Raw genomic sequence first — 21,931 nt, 5'->3', positions numbered from 1 at the left:
ATACTTCCTCTCCGCTAATGGATTCAGAAATTATTAAAGAATCAGATACAGTTAAAAGTTTTCCAACAGGACCGTTTTCCATCAAACATATGTATGTAAAAAGGTTAAGCTTTTTGAATAGATGCTGTCATTGATTTAAAAATCAAAAATTAAGACAAATTTTGATTAGTCTTTTTAATAAAGAATTACCAAATTTTCAATTTCAAAATATTTGTGTCCATATTTTACTGTTATTTAATAGAATATAGTATGAAAATAGAAATATAAAAATCAAAATCAGTGTTTTAATTGCACCTGAAGGAAATGTGTGTGTCTCTGATTTCTTTTCCCTCTCTGAAGCCTCAATTTGACAGACTTCTTCCTGTTTCATTTGATCTTGTTTTGAAATTAAGTTTCCCACTTGCAAAGGTTCTGATTAATCCCAACGAATAAAGGAACTCTAAAAAACTTTACAGAGAAATACACCTCCCAAAGTACAGCTCAGCTTAAACTATATTAAATCAAGATTATTAGAATTATTTAAATATATTTAAAATGTGTAAATTTTGGCCAGCTTTATGGAAACAGGAAAGTTTAAAGGATTCCACTTTCTGCCTTCTCTGCATCAGTCACTGTCTTACGTACTTACATATATTTTATTTGCCAAATTTATTTGTCTGTTCTAAACTAAATAAGCTCAATATTTTTAAGCTTTCTTCTTTTGAGATTTTTCGTACTCCTAAACCTTTCTTGTGCTCTTTCTGAAATCCTTCTGAATGCTGTTACTGCAACAGAATGAGCAGGACAGCTTAGAGTATTCTGAATGTGGGCATATCCCAGTTTACACAGTTACATGAATATTTTCTACACCCCTGTATTTTGTTTGCTTTGGGGAAAAGTAGATGCATTTTCCCCAACATGATCTGCAGTGAATTAAAAGGAGGATAAGAAAAGAAAGGAGTTTCTCAGCAACGTCTTTAACTGTTCCCTCAACTGGCAGGACCAGCAATCTTTGGCTTTGTGCTTATGATAACCTTCAAGAATGCATTGTTGCTTATCGTATCTTTATATAATTACTCTTAAAAAAACCTTTAACCTTCATGATTTCTACCATATTTCTTCCTGTAACACACATTTATGTACATTATGTACAAAAAGACACATTCCTTAAAAGTTGCAAAGTTACAATTACCAGGAAAACAGGTTTCTAAAACAGTTCAACAGGGTCACAGCTGTAAGTAAAGATAAACCTTGCTATCTTGCTTTCAAGAAAATGACTATTAGATGCAAAGATTCCAAAGTCAAAGATTCAAACTCCTCTGAACAAACAGGAAATCAAATTCCAGCATTGAAAGCCCCCCCAAAAACACAGTAGCCTCTATTTTCCACCTCCAGGATTCATTCACAGATTTTTACCTGCATGATTAGACAGAAAAAGTAAAAACAGAAGTAAATGTGACTTGAACAATTTAGGGCTTAAATCACATTATAAGAACACAAGAACTGTTAGATAGCAACTGCCTACCTAATCCATTAACCAGTCTTCAGTGCGGTGACTTCCAAAAAACGAAAACAGAAACCCTACAATGAATCATGGAATAACCTGATCCTACATGCCAGGAGACAGTGGGAAGCTCTTTCAGAATGCAAACGCTTCCACATCCAGCTTAACGGGTGGTCAGGAACCGTCTTCATACATCAATTACTTGAATTAAAAAAAAAAAAAAAAAAAGTAGTAGTTCCAGAGTAGATGATGTTGGTTCCATTTAGCTGCGTCTCATTTGGCTGACAGAAAAGCAACCATAGTAGCCCACAAAAGCATCTGTTCCCACTCCTTAACTGGATGTGCCAAGCTACATAGAGAAGTAAAACACTATGATGTAGAATAATATGCTCTGTAGCTAACAAATGACCTAAGCTTTTCCTAGACACTTGCTCTAATTTATTATGGAAGAATTCTGCTAGTCATTTACAACTGGCACATAACCGACCTTAGAAAGTGTATTTCAGCTTCAGCATTTCTTGAAATCTTATTTTCTTTAATCCATCTGATCTACAGGAGTTCTATCATAAGTATTAATTCTATTCTTAAAATAACTGGCAACGGTGGGGGTTGAAGGAAGAAAGCTCGCTGATTCATTGCAAACATATTACAGAATAATTACTATTGTTCTCCATGAATGATACAGGCTGTTAATGTTTTCATTATCCAACCTGTAGTACTTTAAGAACATGTTCTACATTTAGTGATTGCAGGTTTATCAATTAAAGTATACTCTACTAATAACTTCCAGGAAACACCTAATTGCCAGCATACTTGAGCAAATACTCAGAAACTTGAGCTGAAATCCAAGCAAGACCTTGAGGAGTTTAAAGCTCTCATATAACCAAGTCATTAACACTAACAGTATTCTAAAATGAGCATCTCATATATTAAGTTTCTGTTCTTGAAAACCGGATCATCAAATAGCACTGTAATACTATGTAGTCTTATTGCCACAAAGTAATAATTTATTTACATTTGACTGCACAGTTAAATTGCATTTTGATATGCATAAGGAAATTTTAATATGGTGCTAAATAATGGCCAAGATGGCTTTGTCAAAACCAAATCATGCCAAACCAAAGTAATTTATTTCTGTGACAGAAAAACATACCTTTGAATGGGAAAGATACAATAGGTTTTGATTTGAAGCAAGGCTGACACTGTTTTATGCAACTTTCTCATAAGTAAGCCAGGAAAGCATGGCCTAGATTGAACTGCCATATGATGGATACACAGAACTGGCTGGAAAAACCCTACTCAAAAAGCATTTATATGATTCACCTTCAAACTGAACGCATATGGTACTACAACACCTGTGTCTCCCAGCGGCTGTCTTGACGTGGGTACTACTCAACATTTGCACTTATGGACCTAAAAATGGCAGAAGAGATGACAGGATTATTAAAATTTGCATACTGCAATAAGCCATGACAGCCTGCAAGTTCTCAAGATGGACCAGCTTAGAATTCAAAAGCAAAGATGCTATAGTCTGTACAAACTGAAATGTCATAGTAAGGCTTATGAAAGAGGAATTCCACTCAGCAGCATGCAGTCTTTCTGGTTTTGGGGCATACATTCAAAAATAATAATAAATAAATAAATAAATAGATAGATAGATAGACAGATAAATAAATCCCATCTTCAATTAAAACCGTTAATACAGTGCCAGTATCATTAGTCTTATAATTTTAACCCAGCTGAGAGAAGGGGGGGTGGGAAACATCACCACACCACGCTCTGCCTCACATTGCTGGCCGACTCCTGCAATGTGCCTGGGCCCCAATACAAGCTTCACACGTGATGCTGGTGCATAACTGGATGCTATGCAAACATAATGTATATGCTCACACTGCATAACTGGATGCTATGCAAATGTAATGTATATGCTCACACTGCAGTCTGTGTGAAAACTCCCTGCGACTTCCAAGCAAGAACAATGATGAACCTCAATGACAAAATTCACTAAATTCTCAGTTAAAGTAACAGTCGTAGTACATATCTAAAATCATACACTGTCCAAGACTTTCGCAAATTATAGGCCAAATTCTCTGCCTCTATGAACCCGTACAGCATTTTTGGGCTTCGACAGAGAAGTGCTAGTTGACATCAGTGAACAACTTGGCCTAAGGCATGAGATAAGGACAAAACCAAGAACCTTAATTTATCCCATAAAAAAAGAAACACACAAAACTAAGGGTAGAAATGAATATTAAAGCATTATGACAAATACTATAAGGTGCTTGAACTTGCCAACAATTTGCCGAGCAGTAATATGAATAGTAAGAACACAGTGGACCAGTTCTTTACTGCTTCACGCTTCCTGTAAAATCACCATACCTTTGTGACAGAGGCCTACCAGGGGGAAGGGGAATGGAAACGGAGATTCTGAACTCCAGGCTAAAGGAGAAATTAGCTTTGCCAGACCTCCTTGCAATTGTCACTGCCATGGTAAAAAAACAAACAAACAAACAAAAAAAACCCCTCTCTATACAAAAGATTCAAAGAGATTGCTGAAAGAGGTTCTTAACTAAAGTAGCATTAGAAAAACTACTGCAATTACAACTCATTTTCTTCATCCATTATTAAAATTCACCTGTCAGTTCCTAGTATTTTCCCTTGTTTGAATGACGCATAAACTGTGAACTTAACTTCCATAAAATATAAATAAGGCCGCAGTGTGTTACAGAAAACAAAGACGTAAACAACGCCTATAGAAATTGAACTGCACGACAGTATTATGCAAGAAAACCATTACAGTGTTTTAGAACATTTAGTACTTTTACCTGGGGCACACAGTATTTACTGCTATAAACTTCAAGAGAAAAAAGGAATGAATCGCTTTTTCATAAAAACTCTATAGAGATACAATAGAAACAGAATTTAAAGGAGTTTAGTGTGCAAAAGAAATTATATCTAGGCACAGTTATTTATCAAGATGTAGAATTAAGTTTCCTCCTTCATATACAGCAGCCAAGGCATAACATAAGAGGTACTTCCAGTGTTGATAGGGAAACGGCTTTAATTATAGACTGAAAATATCACCTAAGGACTAGTTTTTAGTTAAAGCTAGCAACCAAGTATTCTTAAAAGTTATCATTTGTTTTAGAATTTAAAAAAAAATAAAAATCTTTGAACAGAAGAAAAACCTATGATAAAACTGAAGAGATCTGAAGAGATCCCAAAGATATTCTATAAAATTGCAAGATCTGTAACTGAAAAAGAGTAATTCTAAATAAAGTATAATTTGATTATAAACAAATTTGCATTTTAAAATAATATGCATGAGAAATCAACTTTCAGATGTTTACATGCTAAGCATTATCTCCATAATCCACTTTATTTTTCAGCAGCTTTGCTATCTCAACCACCTCAGACAAAAGACTACTTTATTTATGTGACCTATGATATGATTTCTTGCACACAAATTTCAAATATTTAAAATTCAAGACTGGTCAGTCCAATAAAATTTAAACTAGCTACCAAATCTCTTGCTCTAAAATGTAATTCTCAGTTTAAAATATTTATTCTTTCACACCTTAGAGTTCAACTTCTAAAGAATTTAAGCCTGTGTCCAGCACCACACAGCTCAGATTACATGAGCATGAGGTTACTCAGTTGACCTTAAAAGTCTATGAGTTCATCAATTTTATGAGATTCCTTTACAGTTTTACATAGAAGCAACATAAACTGGACATGCTTTCCCACTTCACAATAGAGGAGAACACTGTCAGAGGGTCTTCATGAAGAACGCTATTTCAAATTAAGGAGAAAAACATTCTTGATGTAGGTTAAGTTTAATTGTAAGGTCTGCGGGAAGTGCTGATGTCCAGGTAATGCAATGACAGTGAATCTTCCAAATATGTAGAAGAACGGCCTGTAACAATGCAGCAACTGAAAAAGCCTTCAGTAGTGGAAAGATTGCACGTATTTATCTGCACAGGACTTTGAAAAGCAGATTCCTAGTTCACATTTTAAAAGAAGATAATGTTTATGAAGAATGAAAGACAAAATCAAAAAGGCCCCATGCATTAACTACTTCTCAGGCGGAAAGAAATTCAGCAGCAAAAAGCAACCAAGTAACATTAATTTCATACCAAAATATTCTATTGGGTGACATATATGTGTTTCAGAAACATGGTTTTCAATACACAGTATGAAAAAAACAAGAAGAATAAAAAATGACCTAGATTTGAATTCAGGAAAATCCTTCATCTAACACTAATAACAAAGAACAAGGTGACTTAGGTTTTCATCAGAAAAGTCTGCGCTTACATCCCAATAGCTTCAAGGATAACAACAATAGGCAGTAATAGCCAAATCTTTTACAATACTGATCAAGTATCGCAAGACAAGTAAATCTTTTTGGACAAGAAATCAATAGGACTTCAGAACAACAGTCTCTGGAGAATGGTAAAACCTGCAGTGCAGAAGAACATATGGCACCCTCCCATCCTCCTCGCTGGTAACTCCTACTCCAGCGCACATTGCTCCCTAAATGCATATATGTTTTAGCTTTGCTCACACACAGTGCTAGAAGAGGGAGGGGGGCAAGACTGATCTCAGTTCATCCTCCAGCTTCTCTTCTTCCCCACTCCTGAGGAGAAAAGGTTACACACAAATAAGCACAATCTCAGCTTTGGAGAGGAAAAAAATGTTTCAGCATCCAATAATCTTGGTTTCACGTACACTTTATGATCAAAGAGAACAGAATGAAAATATCAACATACTGTCCATCACAAGCAGCATGGGCAGACGCTCCCATGCTTACAGTCCTTGAGACCAATATAGGCAGCATCAGCAGTACATGCTGCAGAACCACAGCACAAGGGATCTATTTTGGCAAGAACTAATTTTGGCTAGATTAAACAAAATACTAGATTAACGAAAATACTGTCATGGCCATCTTTGCTACTATTTTACCTCTATTACACTGTACAGACACTCGCTAAAAATGTGTGCTTTGAAAATGTACACTTACCCACTTCCTGTTTAGTAGAGTTTTCCTCAATAGTATTCACCCAGGAATTCATTATTCCTTGTTGAAATTATAAAGCCTTTCATTTGGAAAGCACACATATGGGACAAAAATATATCTCTTAAGAAAAATCAAACAGGTAGACTTGCAAAGATCTGCACTTCTGGATCTCTGGCATGAACACTCTTCAAAAATTACTATGCTTTCCGTTTCTCTGCAGTTCCAACACTTTTACCCCACAGAAATCTGACTCAGAATTTAAGTTACTGTTGATTCAAACAATTGCTCAAAGGATCTTCATTTTCTTGTACATAAAGGAATACCATATTTTATTAAAAAGCTTGTAACAAAGTCACTACAAAAATTCTTCAAAGTCCATTTAATGAAAGCTTGAAGAACTTTATCACATTATAACACTGGGTCTGGTAAAGAAAGGTAAAAAACAAATTTAACATCATCAGTTTAATAAAATATCACAAACGTTATCCACGTTGTCCATGCATCTACAAACTGTTACAAACCAGAAAACTGAGCTGCAAAAACAATGTCTTTTTGTTGTTTTTTTATAACATAAACCTTCATCTTTTGCTATGCACTGCAGCTACCTTTTTTTTTTTTTGTAATTCAGACTAGCAACCATATAGCAGTACCTTGTCAAAAGAAAAAAATGGTAAAGGCAAAAGTGACAATTCAGATAGTTGATGAATTCTCCAGAAAAAGAATCAAAAGAGCTCATATATTTGTAGAGTATTTGCAGAAAATCAGACACAGTTTTCAGTTAGAAAGAGCTTTTGATAAAAGCAGATACATAAATGTCTATAACGACTAAACTATTTTCAGTTAATTCTGTATAGCAGACATGTTTGCAGTAATATTATTGTCTACTTAAGGTAATATCACCTCTTCCCAAGGAATTTTAAGATTAGAAAGAAAGAGCAACAATTCCCAGTTAGGTATTAGAATTTCAGCCAAAAACACTACTAAACACTTGTATTACCATATGCATCACATTAATATGACATGAATTATTTAAAACTTATTAAATATGCATGTCTATCCAAGCAGGTTTTTCTTCAAAACTTTAGTCTTCTGCTTTCTGCTACTTTCAATATTTGCTTAAGGGCAACGCTTTTTAGCCTAGGCCTCATGTCAACTAATTACCACTTGTTTATTCCGCAGCGTAGTAGCTAGCTCTGAGGAAGGGAAAGGGAAGACTGTCTCATTCTTCATTTGCTAGTCGTAATACCCTGGTGGGGGTGTCTGCTCTGCAGTTTGACAAAGATGCCCCACGGAGCATGCGTCCAGGAGACATACAATTAAGAGCACTAACAGACGATCAGTGAGAAACACCACTGTCTTCGCTGGTCGAGCCACCTAAAATTATCAGCCAAGACCAGTCACAAGGTGGTGCCCAGGACACTGCAGCACTGCCGGCCCAGGAGGAGGTGGTTCCTGGTTCGGCTGTGCTCCTCTCAGCCACGGGTGACAGTGGGAACGTTTCAGATAGATGGATGGTGGCATACCTTACTCCTGAACACGTATGTGACTAGCTGCAGCGATAGAAGCTGCTGCCATTGCCATCACCCCAATGGAGGTAGCCCAGCAATCCAAAACTAGAAAAACACATGTTCGCTAATCTAGGTCTAATTAAACTTGGAGTTTTTGTTGCAACCATAACCTAAACTGCTTTTCCTAATATATCGCAACAAAATACCTCCAACTACTACCCCACAAAATGAAATTTTTTAAGCTAATGAACATTTCATAATTTCAAAATCTGGTTTATAAACATTTAACCTTATAATGACCAAACCTGAGCCTGGATGTTGCAAAAGTAAACTTATCAGAAACAGGTGTGGAGCTGGATCTAGATGAGGATGCTGCACAGCTATGCGGCTGCTTGCCAGCTACCAAAGTTGGAAGGCAAGCTCCTGCCAGGAGTTACTGGCTGGGAAAGAAGGGTGACTGAGGGGTCTTCACTGTCCCCTAATTAGCTAGCCCCTTTTCCCCTCTCCAATGCCTGAAAATGTTCTGCTGGACATAAGTTAAAGAACTAAAACTTCCTTTCTTTCTACAATGTTTATTCTACTTTAACTACAGTATATTTTTAAATGTTAGCAATTACAGTTGCAGATATTACTGGGTTAGACAGAGGCTTCCAGGATCTATTTAAGAATATTTGTTTCCACAGGAAAACAAAGGGCATTTTCAGGAAACAAGGCCTGTTACAAGGGACCAGTGTTGCCCAATTGTTAAAGCATAGAAATTTGCAAATTCAAGTATTTTGTTGAGAACCTTCCTACTTACTTGTTGTCACTCAGAACTTCTCCAACTTTACATACGTACAGAATGGGAATTGCTAATATTGGCCTAAACCATGCACCAGTGTTTGCGAAAATTTTCTGAAAGATGCTGCAAAAGTGCAAACCAGAACCACTCATAAGAAGGGATCAATATTCAGAAAGTAACGTGTGAAACAGGGTCCTCTGCACACCTGCAACACAAAATTAAATTTTAACACCGAACAGGAAAGCCCTAAGTAATACTTTTATTTGAAAATCATTACATTTTCAAAATGTTTCTATCCAACCTGTCCATATGTTCAAATAAATATGACTCTCTTGAATCCTCCATATTAAGGCTAGCTAACAAATGATTTGGGGATATGGATATTTGAAACAGTTACTATTTGAATTGCGTTAGCGCAGTGTCGCTCACAGATCAAAAACCTGTCGCACTGAAGAGAAGCTATCATGAGTTACCTTGCTACTTCTTCCTAGTTTTGCTCCCCGCTGCCTTTTTCTCTTTCAGTACCTCCGTAATTTTCCGCACCTAGCATGTTGTAAAGATCAGTCCCAAACATCTCAAATGCCAGTTAAAACAAACGAAAGCAGCCCAAGTACTAACAGCCGCACACGTCATCACTTGTAGCTGCATTCATGAGTCCTCGGGTAAGAGGCGCACAGATTCCTGACGGTTTGTTAACAAGGTCTCCATAATTTCCCTCTGCATAAATATTCGAGTTGCATATCTATTCATCTCAAATGAACAGGCATCTTTCATACCTGTTAATGCTTTTACACCCAAAGCCTATCTTCCCTTATTTAGCAATGCTGAGCTGTTAACAGAAATGTCAAACATCTAATAATAGTACAAATAGTACTATGGCTAGCATGTTCCTTGTCTGTTCTTGATCATCACCTTTTGCCATATTCACTTATTCTGAATTACTAAATATACCATCTAAAAGAAAACAAACATTTTTTTCTTTGTTCCAATATACCTATACAGTGCAAGACAGTGAGATGAAGCAACGGCTAGAGAGGAAATTTAGAGATGCCCTACGAGATAAGTTATTTGACTGATAAACATTTAAAGAGGTATTAACATATAAGAATAATTTACTGTTTCTGTTTTCCTATGGATTTGGAAATACTTTTTTGCCTATATAAAAAATACAAAACCAACACCTGAAAAATTATGCACAGAAACAGCTTAAAGTCATTTTATTATTACTACTACCACAAAAGCATAAAATAGAAGTTGTGAATATTCCACCTTTCTTTTTTATGCATATTTTTAGCCCTTAAATGCAGAGGTTACGAGCTGCAAATAAAAGTGAACTCCTGTATTGAAGCTAGACATTCACTTCAGCTATTCCAAGATTCAAAACATTCTATCATCTGTTCCTATGGAAACTGAAAGGATATTCTAGGTTATATCAGTATCAGCCGATTATGCTGCACAGAAATCTGTGGTTTATTTTAATCCATAGTTCAGAGGTATAAATTCATGCTTAGTGTGCAGCTTGGTGATTTTGAATTACTGAAGCACAATTAAGACTTCAGTTTCATTAGATCATACTTCAAGATATAATGAACTCTTTTTAAACCAGAATAGTAAAGGGCAAATTTCATAAGATTTGGTTAATCCCCATGAAGCTTACCATTCAAATGTAGGATGTAGCTAATGCTTGCTTAGAAGATACTTTTTGGGTCTCAGATGAGCCATACACTGCTATAAGACATAATGGCTTAATAGAATAGTTTGAGGAAAAAAATAATTTAGATTTACTGAAAACTCTTTCAGTAGTGCCATGCACCAGATGGCTGCATGAAGGAATTTGATTTAGCAAGTTAACAAGATTACAAAAACCAAAACCATAATATTGAAGATGAAAAATAAAACTGAATAATGCAACATGAGTATGTTTCTGTGAAGAAAAGAAAAAAAAACTTTAAAGGTGAGGATACAGTAAAACTTGTAAAGATACACAAACACAGAAAGTGAAGATCCTCCATATGCATACAGAAATAGTGTAAAACAAAAAAAAAAAACAGTATTATCTATGCCGATTTAGGATTGAAAATATACGGACTCAATTGCCAGAAAGGATCACTGTGAACTTTACAACCAAATTCAATATGACAGCTATGACATGTTGAAATAAATCTTTCTATCTACATTAGAATTGCAAAAATTTGTTAAAATGGATGGTTAACATGGATTAAAAGAACAGCTTTAGATCTCATTCTCTACCTTCACTAGGCAAAACCAGATGATTTAAAATTAACTACAGCTATCACCCTCACCTTATGCCAAAAGTAGCAAACTGGTTCAGATTTTCCTTTTTACAGATAATACTTCAAGCTTCTTATTCTAGATTCAAGTAATTGACTTTGAAGTGATTAATCAAAAATGCCTTCCATTTCTATAGCATATCCTAGTCAACCACTTTATTCGGGAAACCAGACTGAGACAGTGATTTCATCAGGAACTCCTCTAGGGAATCAAATTGTGGAATAACAAGGAAATGTAACATCTACTGCTTAAAGTGTTGTGTTGCTTACATTTTTGACAGTGACAAGGTTAAATTCCAACCTCTGGCTTTCAAAGTAGGGATAAATATCAGAAGAAAAAACAAAACCAAAAAGGCAATGACTGCTCTCTGACTTAAAGAAAAAAATTATAATACTCCAGATAGCATTTCAACTCAAGTTTTTCCAGACTTCTTATCAGAGTAATCTACAGTATATGGATAAAAGGATAATTGATTGTATGCCAAGTTGCAGAGGTTCTTTTCTTATATTTTTCTACTTTATTTACTATTACAATGATTACTTTGTAGTTATGGTAAATAAGTGCATTACTCCAATCAATTTCATCGACGTTCTGAAGTACACAAATTCTTATATTATTTAAAAGGTATAACAAAACATAATACCTAATACTTAGAAGCAGCAAACAACAGGCAAAAATAATTAAAAAAAAAAAAACAGAAATCAAGCTTTTTCTTTTGACTAGCACAGTATATTAGTATGAGCAACATAACATGTCCTGAACTAAAAGACCCGAACATAAAATTAAGGGGTCCACAGCACAGCTCTGGGGTACACCGAGCATCATTCTACTGTGATCTTAGACTTTGCTCTACAATCAAACACTTTTTCCACAGAATCAATAACTAACATGAAGGGTGCAACTGAAAATAGACCATTCAAATCTGAAGACGATAAACTAGCAAGCATACTTAAATCAAAGGAACAAGTTGGAACATCATAAGCTAATTTACAAAAGAAGACGTTTCAATAAAATCTATCATTTGGTTAAAGCATGCAAGATTCAAAATTAGAAATTCAAGATCACAGGGCCTTAGCCAGACAGCAGTGCTACAAAAGGCAGGTCTTTGGCAGTAACAGTTGGAAATAAGTCCAGAATGCAACATTATCCCATTTTTGGAGGTTTCACCAAAGGATGAAAAAACTGAGCCCGAATGTCAGCCACTCTTGATATCTGAATATCTCAAACACCTCCAAGTGAGCTTGCAAGAATGGAACATGATGCCAAGGGATAATAAAGAACATCTATTGTCTGAGATCCTTGACATTAGATTAAATACTGGTCTCTAAGGATTTAAGATTAATTTCACCAATCTTGCTATAGCACTGCAAGTTGTACTACATAAGCACTTCGCTCAGAGGACCCTGAACTGAAATAAATTGAGCAAGTATTTGTTGATCATCTCCAGAAAAACGGTGAGTTATGCAGATACCTTCCCCTCCAGTCCCTTGGGAATAGCAAAGATCACCTATTGTTACAGATCCTTGACATGAGATTAAATGCTGGTCTATAAAAGATTTCAGATTAATTTCACTAATCTTGCCATAACACTGCAAGATACGCTACATAAGCACATTGCTTAGAGGACCCTGAACTGAAATAAATTGAGCAAGCTTATGATGATCATCTCCAGAAAACTGGTTAATAATGCAGATAACTTCCCCCACCAATCCCCTGTTCTCAAGTGCTACACTGCATCAGTCAAGAACAATTATAAATATACATCTAGTTTATAGTTTTTAATGTAAAAAAATAAAACACTGTAATTTTCCCAGAGATGATACGACTTGGAGGAGTTCAGTATGATGAAGCATGTAAAACAGAAAAATTCTCAAAACAAATTCTATTCAGCTGAGTTAAAATATGAAAATTCAAAATGCCCCCAAATATGTTCACTGTGACAACAGTACACAGATGCTCCCATGGAAGTTAACTTAGTCAGACAATTCTGTTCAGTTTGCATTGTTTGCATATTTATCCTGGGTATATGAATACAGCATTTGAACACCTTGCAGAAGCAGAGTGAAGAATTTCTTTTTGTTAGTTTTCTTCTTTCTTCTCTACTTTGTAAAGTTATAATTAGTAAAGCTCTTCATTTTGAAAATAAAATCTAGGTATTAAAGAAAACTGCAGAAACAATTTAACATTAATTTTGACACAAAGATAGTTATTAAGTTTACACTTATTTTTTGCTCTCTCCAACATGAACAAGAAACTCCACTACATGATCACCATAACATTTCTCTGTTATCAGTGAACTTAACTCTCTACATACATGGCAGGCAGGAAAATAAGTTTGTCCCCACCTTAAATAATGCAACAGAGGAACAAGCATTACAATTCATCTAAAATCTTCTTTAAGAAAGATACTCAGACATCTATAGATTAATACAGAAAACAAATGAGGATTTTTTTTTTTTAATCTGTGGTCAAAGATACAGAACATCTCTGTTTTGCAACACACAGAAGGACAAACTGTGTTTAAGGTGCATAACTAAGGAATTCTCAGTTCTACTCTCATCTTCACACTATGTCTTGTTTGGCCTAAATGGATACATTGTATTTTATCAATCTTGGATGATACCATAGTCCTTACTGTCTACATTCTCACAAATTACCACAGTTTATATCAATAGAGTGAAAAGCAAGAGCACTAGGGCATAGGTTCTCAACCCATGGAATGCATACCACTGCAGGCATGCAAAAAAAAATTTCTTACTCAGAGGAGGCTGACAACCCCAGGGAAAGCAGTGAGCCTAGCTCAGAACTAGGGCTGCCTCTTCACATGAGTGGAGATGGTAGAGATGGAAGTACACCTCCTCCTGCACACACACATGACCTGGCTCCTAATGCTACCAACCTTCTCATTACCTGAGGATACCAAGTTGGGGCATCCCTGGCTCTAAGACAGAAGTCTCATACAAAGCATGACAATATAGCAGAAAGGGTTTCAAACCCTGTGCTAAGTTGCAAGAAGTTCTTCCTCTTTATAAGCACAGCAGCCACAACACCGTGTCTGGCAAAACTGTTTGACATGGAACTCAGCTTGGGTACATTTAGCATGTTTTACTGATACAGAATTTCTCTTGCTTCAAGTAATTTATTATTATTTGGATCTGCTTTACACAACATACTGCTGTTGAATAAAGTGGTGTCAAGGGCAAATCTAGTTTCCTCTGCCATGGCTTCATCCTGCAAGCCCAAAAGATGCTGGGGATGCTTCATGCAATGGTTTGCAACATGAACACATACCCTTTGTGAACAGAAGACACTGTTGTCTCTCTCAGAGAAGGGCAGCTTTTACAAAGCTGTTGATGCACCTCTGTTAAATCAGGCTCTCGTGTTTCCTGTATTATCTGCTATTAACCTGCTTACAGCCTAAAGAAAAGCTAAGAAGTTTAGGACTAGACAGTAAGGATGGGTTTTGAATCTACCTGTTTCCTTGATACTGATCTATGGGTCATGACACAGAATTAATCTGTACTACTACATACACTAAGAGAGGGTGACAAAGCGTCCATGGCAATAAAACCTGACAGTAGCCACTGGTACCCCTACTTGAAAGGATTTAGTATTATTAGTGTTATCTTCATCAGCAAGAGCAAAGAGGGCTGACTTTTTCTGAAAGGTTTAGGAAGACAACTGTGGTTGGCAGCTCTATGAAAAGCTGTTAAGTCTAGACATGCTGATAGACGCTTCTAGTTTATACCCAGATGGCAGCTCTGAAGTTATCAGCATGAGTGGAAGTCTTCAATTCTGAAGTAGTCAATGGCTAACAGCCCCACACTTCCAAGGGAACAGGGATGAAGGAGAGAGATTGCATCTCTCCTGAAAAATACACAAATGCTACCATGATGGACAGGCAATAAAAACTTGAAACATAATGCCGAGAAAAAGACAGTGTACCATCTAAATATAGCTAAGTATCTACTTTCATGTGCTGCTGCTGTTGGTTATTGTGGGGAATCCAAGCACAGCTCATTAGGATGTAATTCATACATCATTAAATAAATAATCAAAACAAAAATAGTTTATCTAAACACATGATAGATCAAGATGTTAAAAGGAGCAATTCCAACTTGTTAGCATTGTTCTTGTCAGAGTAATTTATAATAGCATCTCCTTGAAAAGAGAAAAAATTCTAGAGCAGACATTCACCAAATTTTAAAGAAGTTCAGCTTAAAAGGAGATACTTATGATTTTACTTTTTTTTTTAATGTATTTTCACTTTTTGCTTCTCTTCCAAGTGGACATTGAAATACTGTAAAATGCAGGTGTCACACCAACCTCCTCCTTTTCAGCACTGCTGAAAAGCGTTAGCTGAAATCTAGAGACAGAGCTCATCGTTAGGTAGGCAACTGATCTCATGTATTATTTGCACAGAAAGTCAAAATGAAGGTGAAAACTGAAACTACAATGGTGAATACATATATCAGATAACTGAAGAACCACCTGAACAAAATACAGAGCTGCTATTCTCAATGGTACAGGCTTGGATATCAGAACAGGCATTAGCAGAAAGATAGCCTATCTAAGGAGTTCTGTAAAACAAAACACAAAAGAAGAGATGAAGATCCTAAGTCCTCCTATGGGAAATCTCAATGCTTCAAAGGTATAAATGTGAATGAGCTTGTCACTACAACACACAGCTACAATAACAAGAATCATAAAAGACACAGTATCTGCTATTTGTATTTCAAATTCTAGATTTTTTGGGGCAATGACCACATGCATATTTTCTAAAGTATACTGTTTTTTCCAGCATTAAATCCATGAAGCATATCCAACATCAAATCTGTGAAGCATACCCAACATCACTTCATCAAAATAACCCCACTTCTGACACAAGTAAGCAGTAATAATGTTCTTCCAAACAATTCTCCATTTACCTGGAAACAAGCCCCTGGCTAAAGCACAACAGGCGTATACTTTAATAATCTCTTGATTACCTGGATACAGCCTGGAACACCTAATAAATCTGTCAATTTTTCAAGTGGAGTGGGATTGATTTCCCCAGGGTTTGTCAGTTCTGTTTTAGTACTTAATATGAAGAGAAAATTATCAGAGAAGGTCAAATCTGACATGAAAAACTAGAGAGAGTACACACTGATAAAGACTTTTGCTACATGTAAAATAAATGTCTACTTGCTTTTTCTTGAGCCCTGTCTTCATTCAGTTTTTCTTTAACATAACATACACTTGGTGACTTGTAACAAGCCCAAACACAACTCTCTCTAACACGCTCAAACAGCCAGGAGTTTTCGGCATTTGAATACTAATTAAGTAAAAAATTAGGTGTTTTCTTCCTACCATTTTGCTATCAGCCAATTGCATTTATCACAATCATGACTTCTTAAAGCAGAAAATTACTTAAAATCAGATGTTTAAGTAAAAGTGAGAGCCATACTGATCATTGTAATGCTCAGTTGTCTAACTAAACTAATTTAATGAAGAGATTTTCCATTTTGTGTATGTTCTATATTGATGTCAACCTTCAATAGTATAAACAAATGCTATATTGCCTTATAAATAAGTTTAACCTTTGGTAACACAAACAGCATACAAATGGCTTGTTCTAATCCTCTTTGTTCTCTAATTTAGAAACCAAATTTGATACAGACTTGTACTAGATTTTTCCAGGGATTTAAAAAATGTATTAAAAAGAAAAAACTTGAAAAAGTATACATAAAAGAATATGAATCTTAAAAGGAAAGACAGCACAAATGGAATTCCAAATAGTTAAATAATGTACGTAGCCAGGCTGTTCAAAATGTAGATAATTACACTTAGTATGAATGTATGTAGCATATATTTAGATGAATGTAATTATGCATATTCATTTTGATTCTCCCTATAGTGAATGTCTACCTCAAAGTTTAAAATGCCTATTGAAGATTTCATGGGAATTCTTCCAAATCATTTCATTATAGCACTGCACAGCTAAAATTTAGCAAACACCTTACGGTTTTAAGCATTACATTTTTCAGATTTATCTATGAAGCTTGGCAATATTATCAACATAGTATACCCTGCTTAATGCAAAATCCTATCAATTATCAAGCTTTTATTACAGTGTTTACAGTTGAACTCTTGACATTTGCACATACTTTCTCCCGTATTTTCAGTGTCAGATTCTGCAAGATTTTGAAATAAATCTATTGCGGGGAGCTAGTTTGGTCAGTTGCTGTGGCTGTTCATTTCCCATCTGAGTACGAGGGTTTTTGTGTTTGACCTCCATTAGACAACGCTGCACCAAATAAAGGAATTCAGTCTCGGAGCACTTTTTACTCTTCACTTTTGAAAGGAAGAAAATAGAAAGTTTATTTTACCTGAGTTTCCACACCTTGCTCAAGCAATCTTTTAGCTTGATTTTCCACCTCAAGTCGAGCTCTCGCAATAAAAAGCAGGTCATTTTCAATTACTTCTATTCCAGAGAGATCTATCCCTTGAGAGAGGTAATCTATAAAAGCAATAACACATGGATAAGCATGACATATGATAATGGAACATATTAAACATGCTAAAACACTTAGGAGTTACAGTTCCAACGGGCATTTTCACATACAACACTTGACAATAGTGTATGTCAAAGTACTGTATTATACCAGATAAACTGAAAATCAAAAGATTATTACTCAAGAAAACATGGATATTAAATACACTGGATTTATTTCATAGCACTTCTCCAGACCCAAACATTTCTGAAGATTTGTATTCTGTGAATTCTAGAAATCCCAGAATCATAAAAGACAGGGCGGGAAGGTGCAAAAAGCCATCTCCTTGTCCTGAAGGATTAACTGGATACCCAAACTTCTCTAAACAGATTTTTGAATAAGCATCTCTAATGTCTGAAATTCCATAATCTTCAAACAGTTTAGACTTCCTAGTCTGTATGTCATAGATGACAGCAGAATTTATTTTTAAAAGCCACAGTTAGAATGGTCTGTTTGTTGATGAAATTGCGACAAAATTCCTAAAAATTAGTGCCGTATGAGTTATTCTGTTATCATGCCTTTACCTATCATTCAACTTTTGAGTATTGAATTAGAATATAAAAAAGAAATAAAGGAAAAAGTCTAAGAACAACAAAATAACTTAACTGAAAAATACAAAAGAAATGAAACGCAAACCTCACACATACATTATGACTGCTAAAACAGAAAACCTGTTCAGTCCTTGCTAGGAAGTAGCATGGCCTAGCAATTATGAAGTCTTTGGTTTCTCGCTTTCTTTTCTTTGTTCACCATTACGCTGCTCAGGCATCAAGGGCAAGACAATTCTCAGTTCTGTGCCTCAGTTTTTACATCTTAAAACCAGAGGAATATTGAACCAACCTTCTCTGCAGAGCACTGACAAAAAGTGCTAGCTGAAAACCAGATGAGGCATGTGTTTTCATGTGAATTATTTACATAGGAGCTCAAAATACAAACTTAAGCTACAAATGCAAAAATTCACAGTAACTAACTGAGGAATCACATGGACAAAGTACAGCGACATTACTCACATAGGCTACAGCCCTGACTAATATGAGGTTTTCCTGAGCAGGTCTGTAACATAAAATAGAAAAGCAAAGAGGAGGATCCCAAACCCTCTCATCGAAGACCATCAGGTTTGGAAATTCTAAAAATGAGTCTCCTTGTTACAGAAACATGCAACTACAGTGATAAGAGACTCTGAATAGACCAAACTTTATAACGCTCAATAAAATCTTCCTAAATCTTATTTTCCTCATGTTAAATGTGACCAGTGCACACACTAGCTTTCAGCCCAGCATCACACGTGCCTGAATCAGAAGTACACTGTGCCCACCTGCTGACATCCCCTCTAGTTAAAAAGCATTAGAGCACTGAGTACAGAGACATACTCTAAAATTTTCTAAGCGAAGGCTGAATATGCACCTTCTAAAGCACACTTCTTCCTAAGATAAATTCGCAGGCTCTGCCTAAAACCACCTCAGACTTACATCCCTCTTCCACTCTTCATGCATGGAAGTACTAACAACATTCTTCTAACCCACCTTCAGTTCGACCGGAGAGGTCCCTGCCTAAAACACAACAGGCACCTACCTAAATTATCTTTTAACTATATCCCTAATAAATCTGTCATTTCTTTAATGAAAGACTAACTCATTGCCTCCTTCAAGTGCCTTCTTAAAGTTTTTTTTTTTAATGCCTACATTTTTTTAAATTACATTAAGGTCTTTGTGTGCTGTGGTCACCAGTTATCATGCAGATTACACTGCCCCACTCTTTCCGTGTACTCTCACATCTGTTTATGTCCATCTCTTATAGTACAGTCAAAATGCTCCCACAGAAATGTTTTCATTATTTATTTATATAGTGTCTGAAGTTAGGTTATCTCTTATTCCCCTATCTATCTAAAGCGCAAGTACTATATATTTTTCCTACAAGAAAATCTAGCAATAACAGATGTTGGAAGCTCTTCTCTCTCCACTTACAAGTAAACATTTAATTTGCCAGGGACAAGTGGAAGAATATATGTGCAAGCCCCGAAGAGCTAACAATACTTTTACTTTCTTCATTCAAAACCAATATTCACAAATTAATCTGTAAATTAGGTTTCCTCATGCTGGCACTTAGAAGGGCAATAATATAAGCAATCAATTTTTAAAAGTAGTTTAAAAAATGGCTTATCAAGGATGTCAGCTTTCTCTAGACTACATAAATTATACAAAAAAAACCTGTAAATCTAAATACAAGCACAAATAGAATATGTTCATACAGCTAAAACTGTTAAACTAGGTATATTTACAGTATAGCGCAATTAAAAGAAGTGAGAATTAACTTTTTCCAGAGTAATTTTGGTGATGTAAGCCTAGTTCTAGAGTCTTCTTCATCTGAGCAGGATACAATTTTAAGTGGGTTCACTGGAAATACCAAGCACATAATGTAGATAGCTCATCTGATATGAAAACCAGGGATCAAAATAGTATTCTCTTATCTAAGCAACAAAAAATAATAAAGTTGAACTGGAATAGCTTTCTGGTACAGTAATTTAACACCAAGCTTGTTGACATGTTGGTCAGAAACCAGTCTAGTACTTAGTCTTTTTAGTGCTTGCCCAAAGGCAGACGAAAAATCTTTGAGAAAAAGCAAAAAAATACTTAATTAGGATTTTTTTTAATTGAAAATGTAATAAAGAAATGCACACAAAACTTCTACACACATGAATGACTGTTTTAAGCTGATATATAATGACTCTTAAAATTATTTTAGTACCTTAAATGTGTAACATTAATTTATTGTTTAATTATAGTTTCTTATATGAAATAACTACCCAAGAAAAACAGTATATAGAAAGACAGTAGCTTTACACCATGCAAATTGTGCAGAGCTAATCTTTGAGAAGCACTAAATTTCAGTGTGCTGCACTTCTCATGCATCACAACTGCCTAACTACACTTCACAGAAGATACTGTTGCCTATTGAATTTGAGAAAAGTTTTACACCAGGGTTTTTTTTTTGAAGTGTCTTACACATTTTGGTGACCTGAACCCATTGAAATAATGGGTATTTCTGCTATTAGAAGTATGATACTTCTATATTATATGTTAACATATTTAAGTTATATGTAATATATAAAAATTATATTTCTAAATCTTATAGATCAAATGCACAAAGCAGAATTGCACAAAAAGAAAAATAATAACTTTTTTCATTTTTAATTATAAAAACAGATCTCAGATCAGTAAGACGTCTATGGACTACTAGCCTGGTCTGGTTACTACAGCAAGAAAGTCTGTCTGTATTCAAATTCTGTCACTGGCTACACAGACTTGTTCAAATCACTTAACCTTTCCATCTTTAACTAGTGATGGCAGAACCACCATTAACAGCCAGTACTCCATCAAGTAGAAAACCCAAGTCCTTCTCTCCCTGTAGCTAAGGAGGGCTGAATCTGAGACGTCCGTTCTCCCAGATTCATTCACTTTCTTTCAAAGGAGGTGATGTTCTAACCCCTGCTCTTCGGACTACTTAGGGCTTTCACATGAGGCAATGTTAGATAAGAAACACAACCCAGGGATTAAAGACCAGATTTTCACACTCCTGAGATCCCTGACCTGTACGCTAAGGAGCTCCAGCCAGCCAGCATTCCTGACCTAACCTAACTAGGGACCTATGTTTGGAAGAAGGGCTGGAGGATGTCCCTTCCCAGACATTCTGGGTTTGTTGTTACACTCTCTTGGGAAGCAGGAACTGTATATTCAACCTCCTTCAGGCTAATGAGCACCCAGAGCTTAGATCGGGCTAGAACCCAAATCATTCAAATATTACACGAGTACACCCGTAACTACTGCATATTTTCATAAAGCAAACCGACTATGGCTACCGCTCTCAAATCCATGTTCCTGGAATATGGAAAGCAAGCTCTGAAAACTGCTATTTCTTCAGGCACCTCCAAGGACAGACACACCTCTCCACTTAACACTCTGAATTACAACAGAAGTTAGATGGGAACTGGATGATTAACATTATCAATTGGGACACTTCTAAACAAGCCTGGGTGCCTCAGATTAGGTCCCCAGGGAATTGTAAAAGCAGGCTAAGAAGGTACCCAGTAAATCTGAAAAACCTTCAAGGTTAGACAATGTCTTTTTTTCTTTCTTTTTTTTTTTAAATATCTTTCTAGACTTAAATCTGCCCAATTCCCCATTTCAGTAGTCTAGACCCTTGACACTACTGCTCATCTCCAAGACAATACAGGCCTGCTTTCATTTACACATTTATCAGTATTTTGCTCAATCAAGCATGAAACAGGGCTTCCATTGCTTATTTTGAAAGAAAAATAAT

The 21,931-nt window shown here is 35.7% G+C and overlaps 1 protein-coding gene across 3 annotated transcripts in view; it reads right to left on the bottom strand.

Moving 5' to 3' along the window:
* Nucleotides 1–21,931, bottom strand: part of COG5 (component of oligomeric golgi complex 5) — a 194,637-nt gene that overhangs the window by 97,220 nt on the left and 75,486 nt on the right. For all 3 annotated transcript variants that reach the window (XM_067316262.1, XM_067316267.1, XM_067316272.1), the window contains exon 7: nt 17,450–17,580. In XM_067316262.1, coding sequence (XP_067172363.1) covers nt 17,450–17,580 — 131 coding nt within the window. The remainder of the gene's footprint in view (nt 1–17,449; nt 17,581–21,931) is intronic.

This window comes from Apteryx mantelli, chromosome 1 (genome assembly GCF_036417845.1).
Source record: "Apteryx mantelli isolate bAptMan1 chromosome 1, bAptMan1.hap1, whole genome shotgun sequence".
Lineage (NCBI taxonomy): Eukaryota > Metazoa > Chordata > Aves > Apterygiformes > Apterygidae > Apteryx > Apteryx mantelli.
The sequence above is the reverse complement of the archived record's forward strand: the minus strand, read 5'-3'. Positions and strand labels throughout refer to the sequence as shown.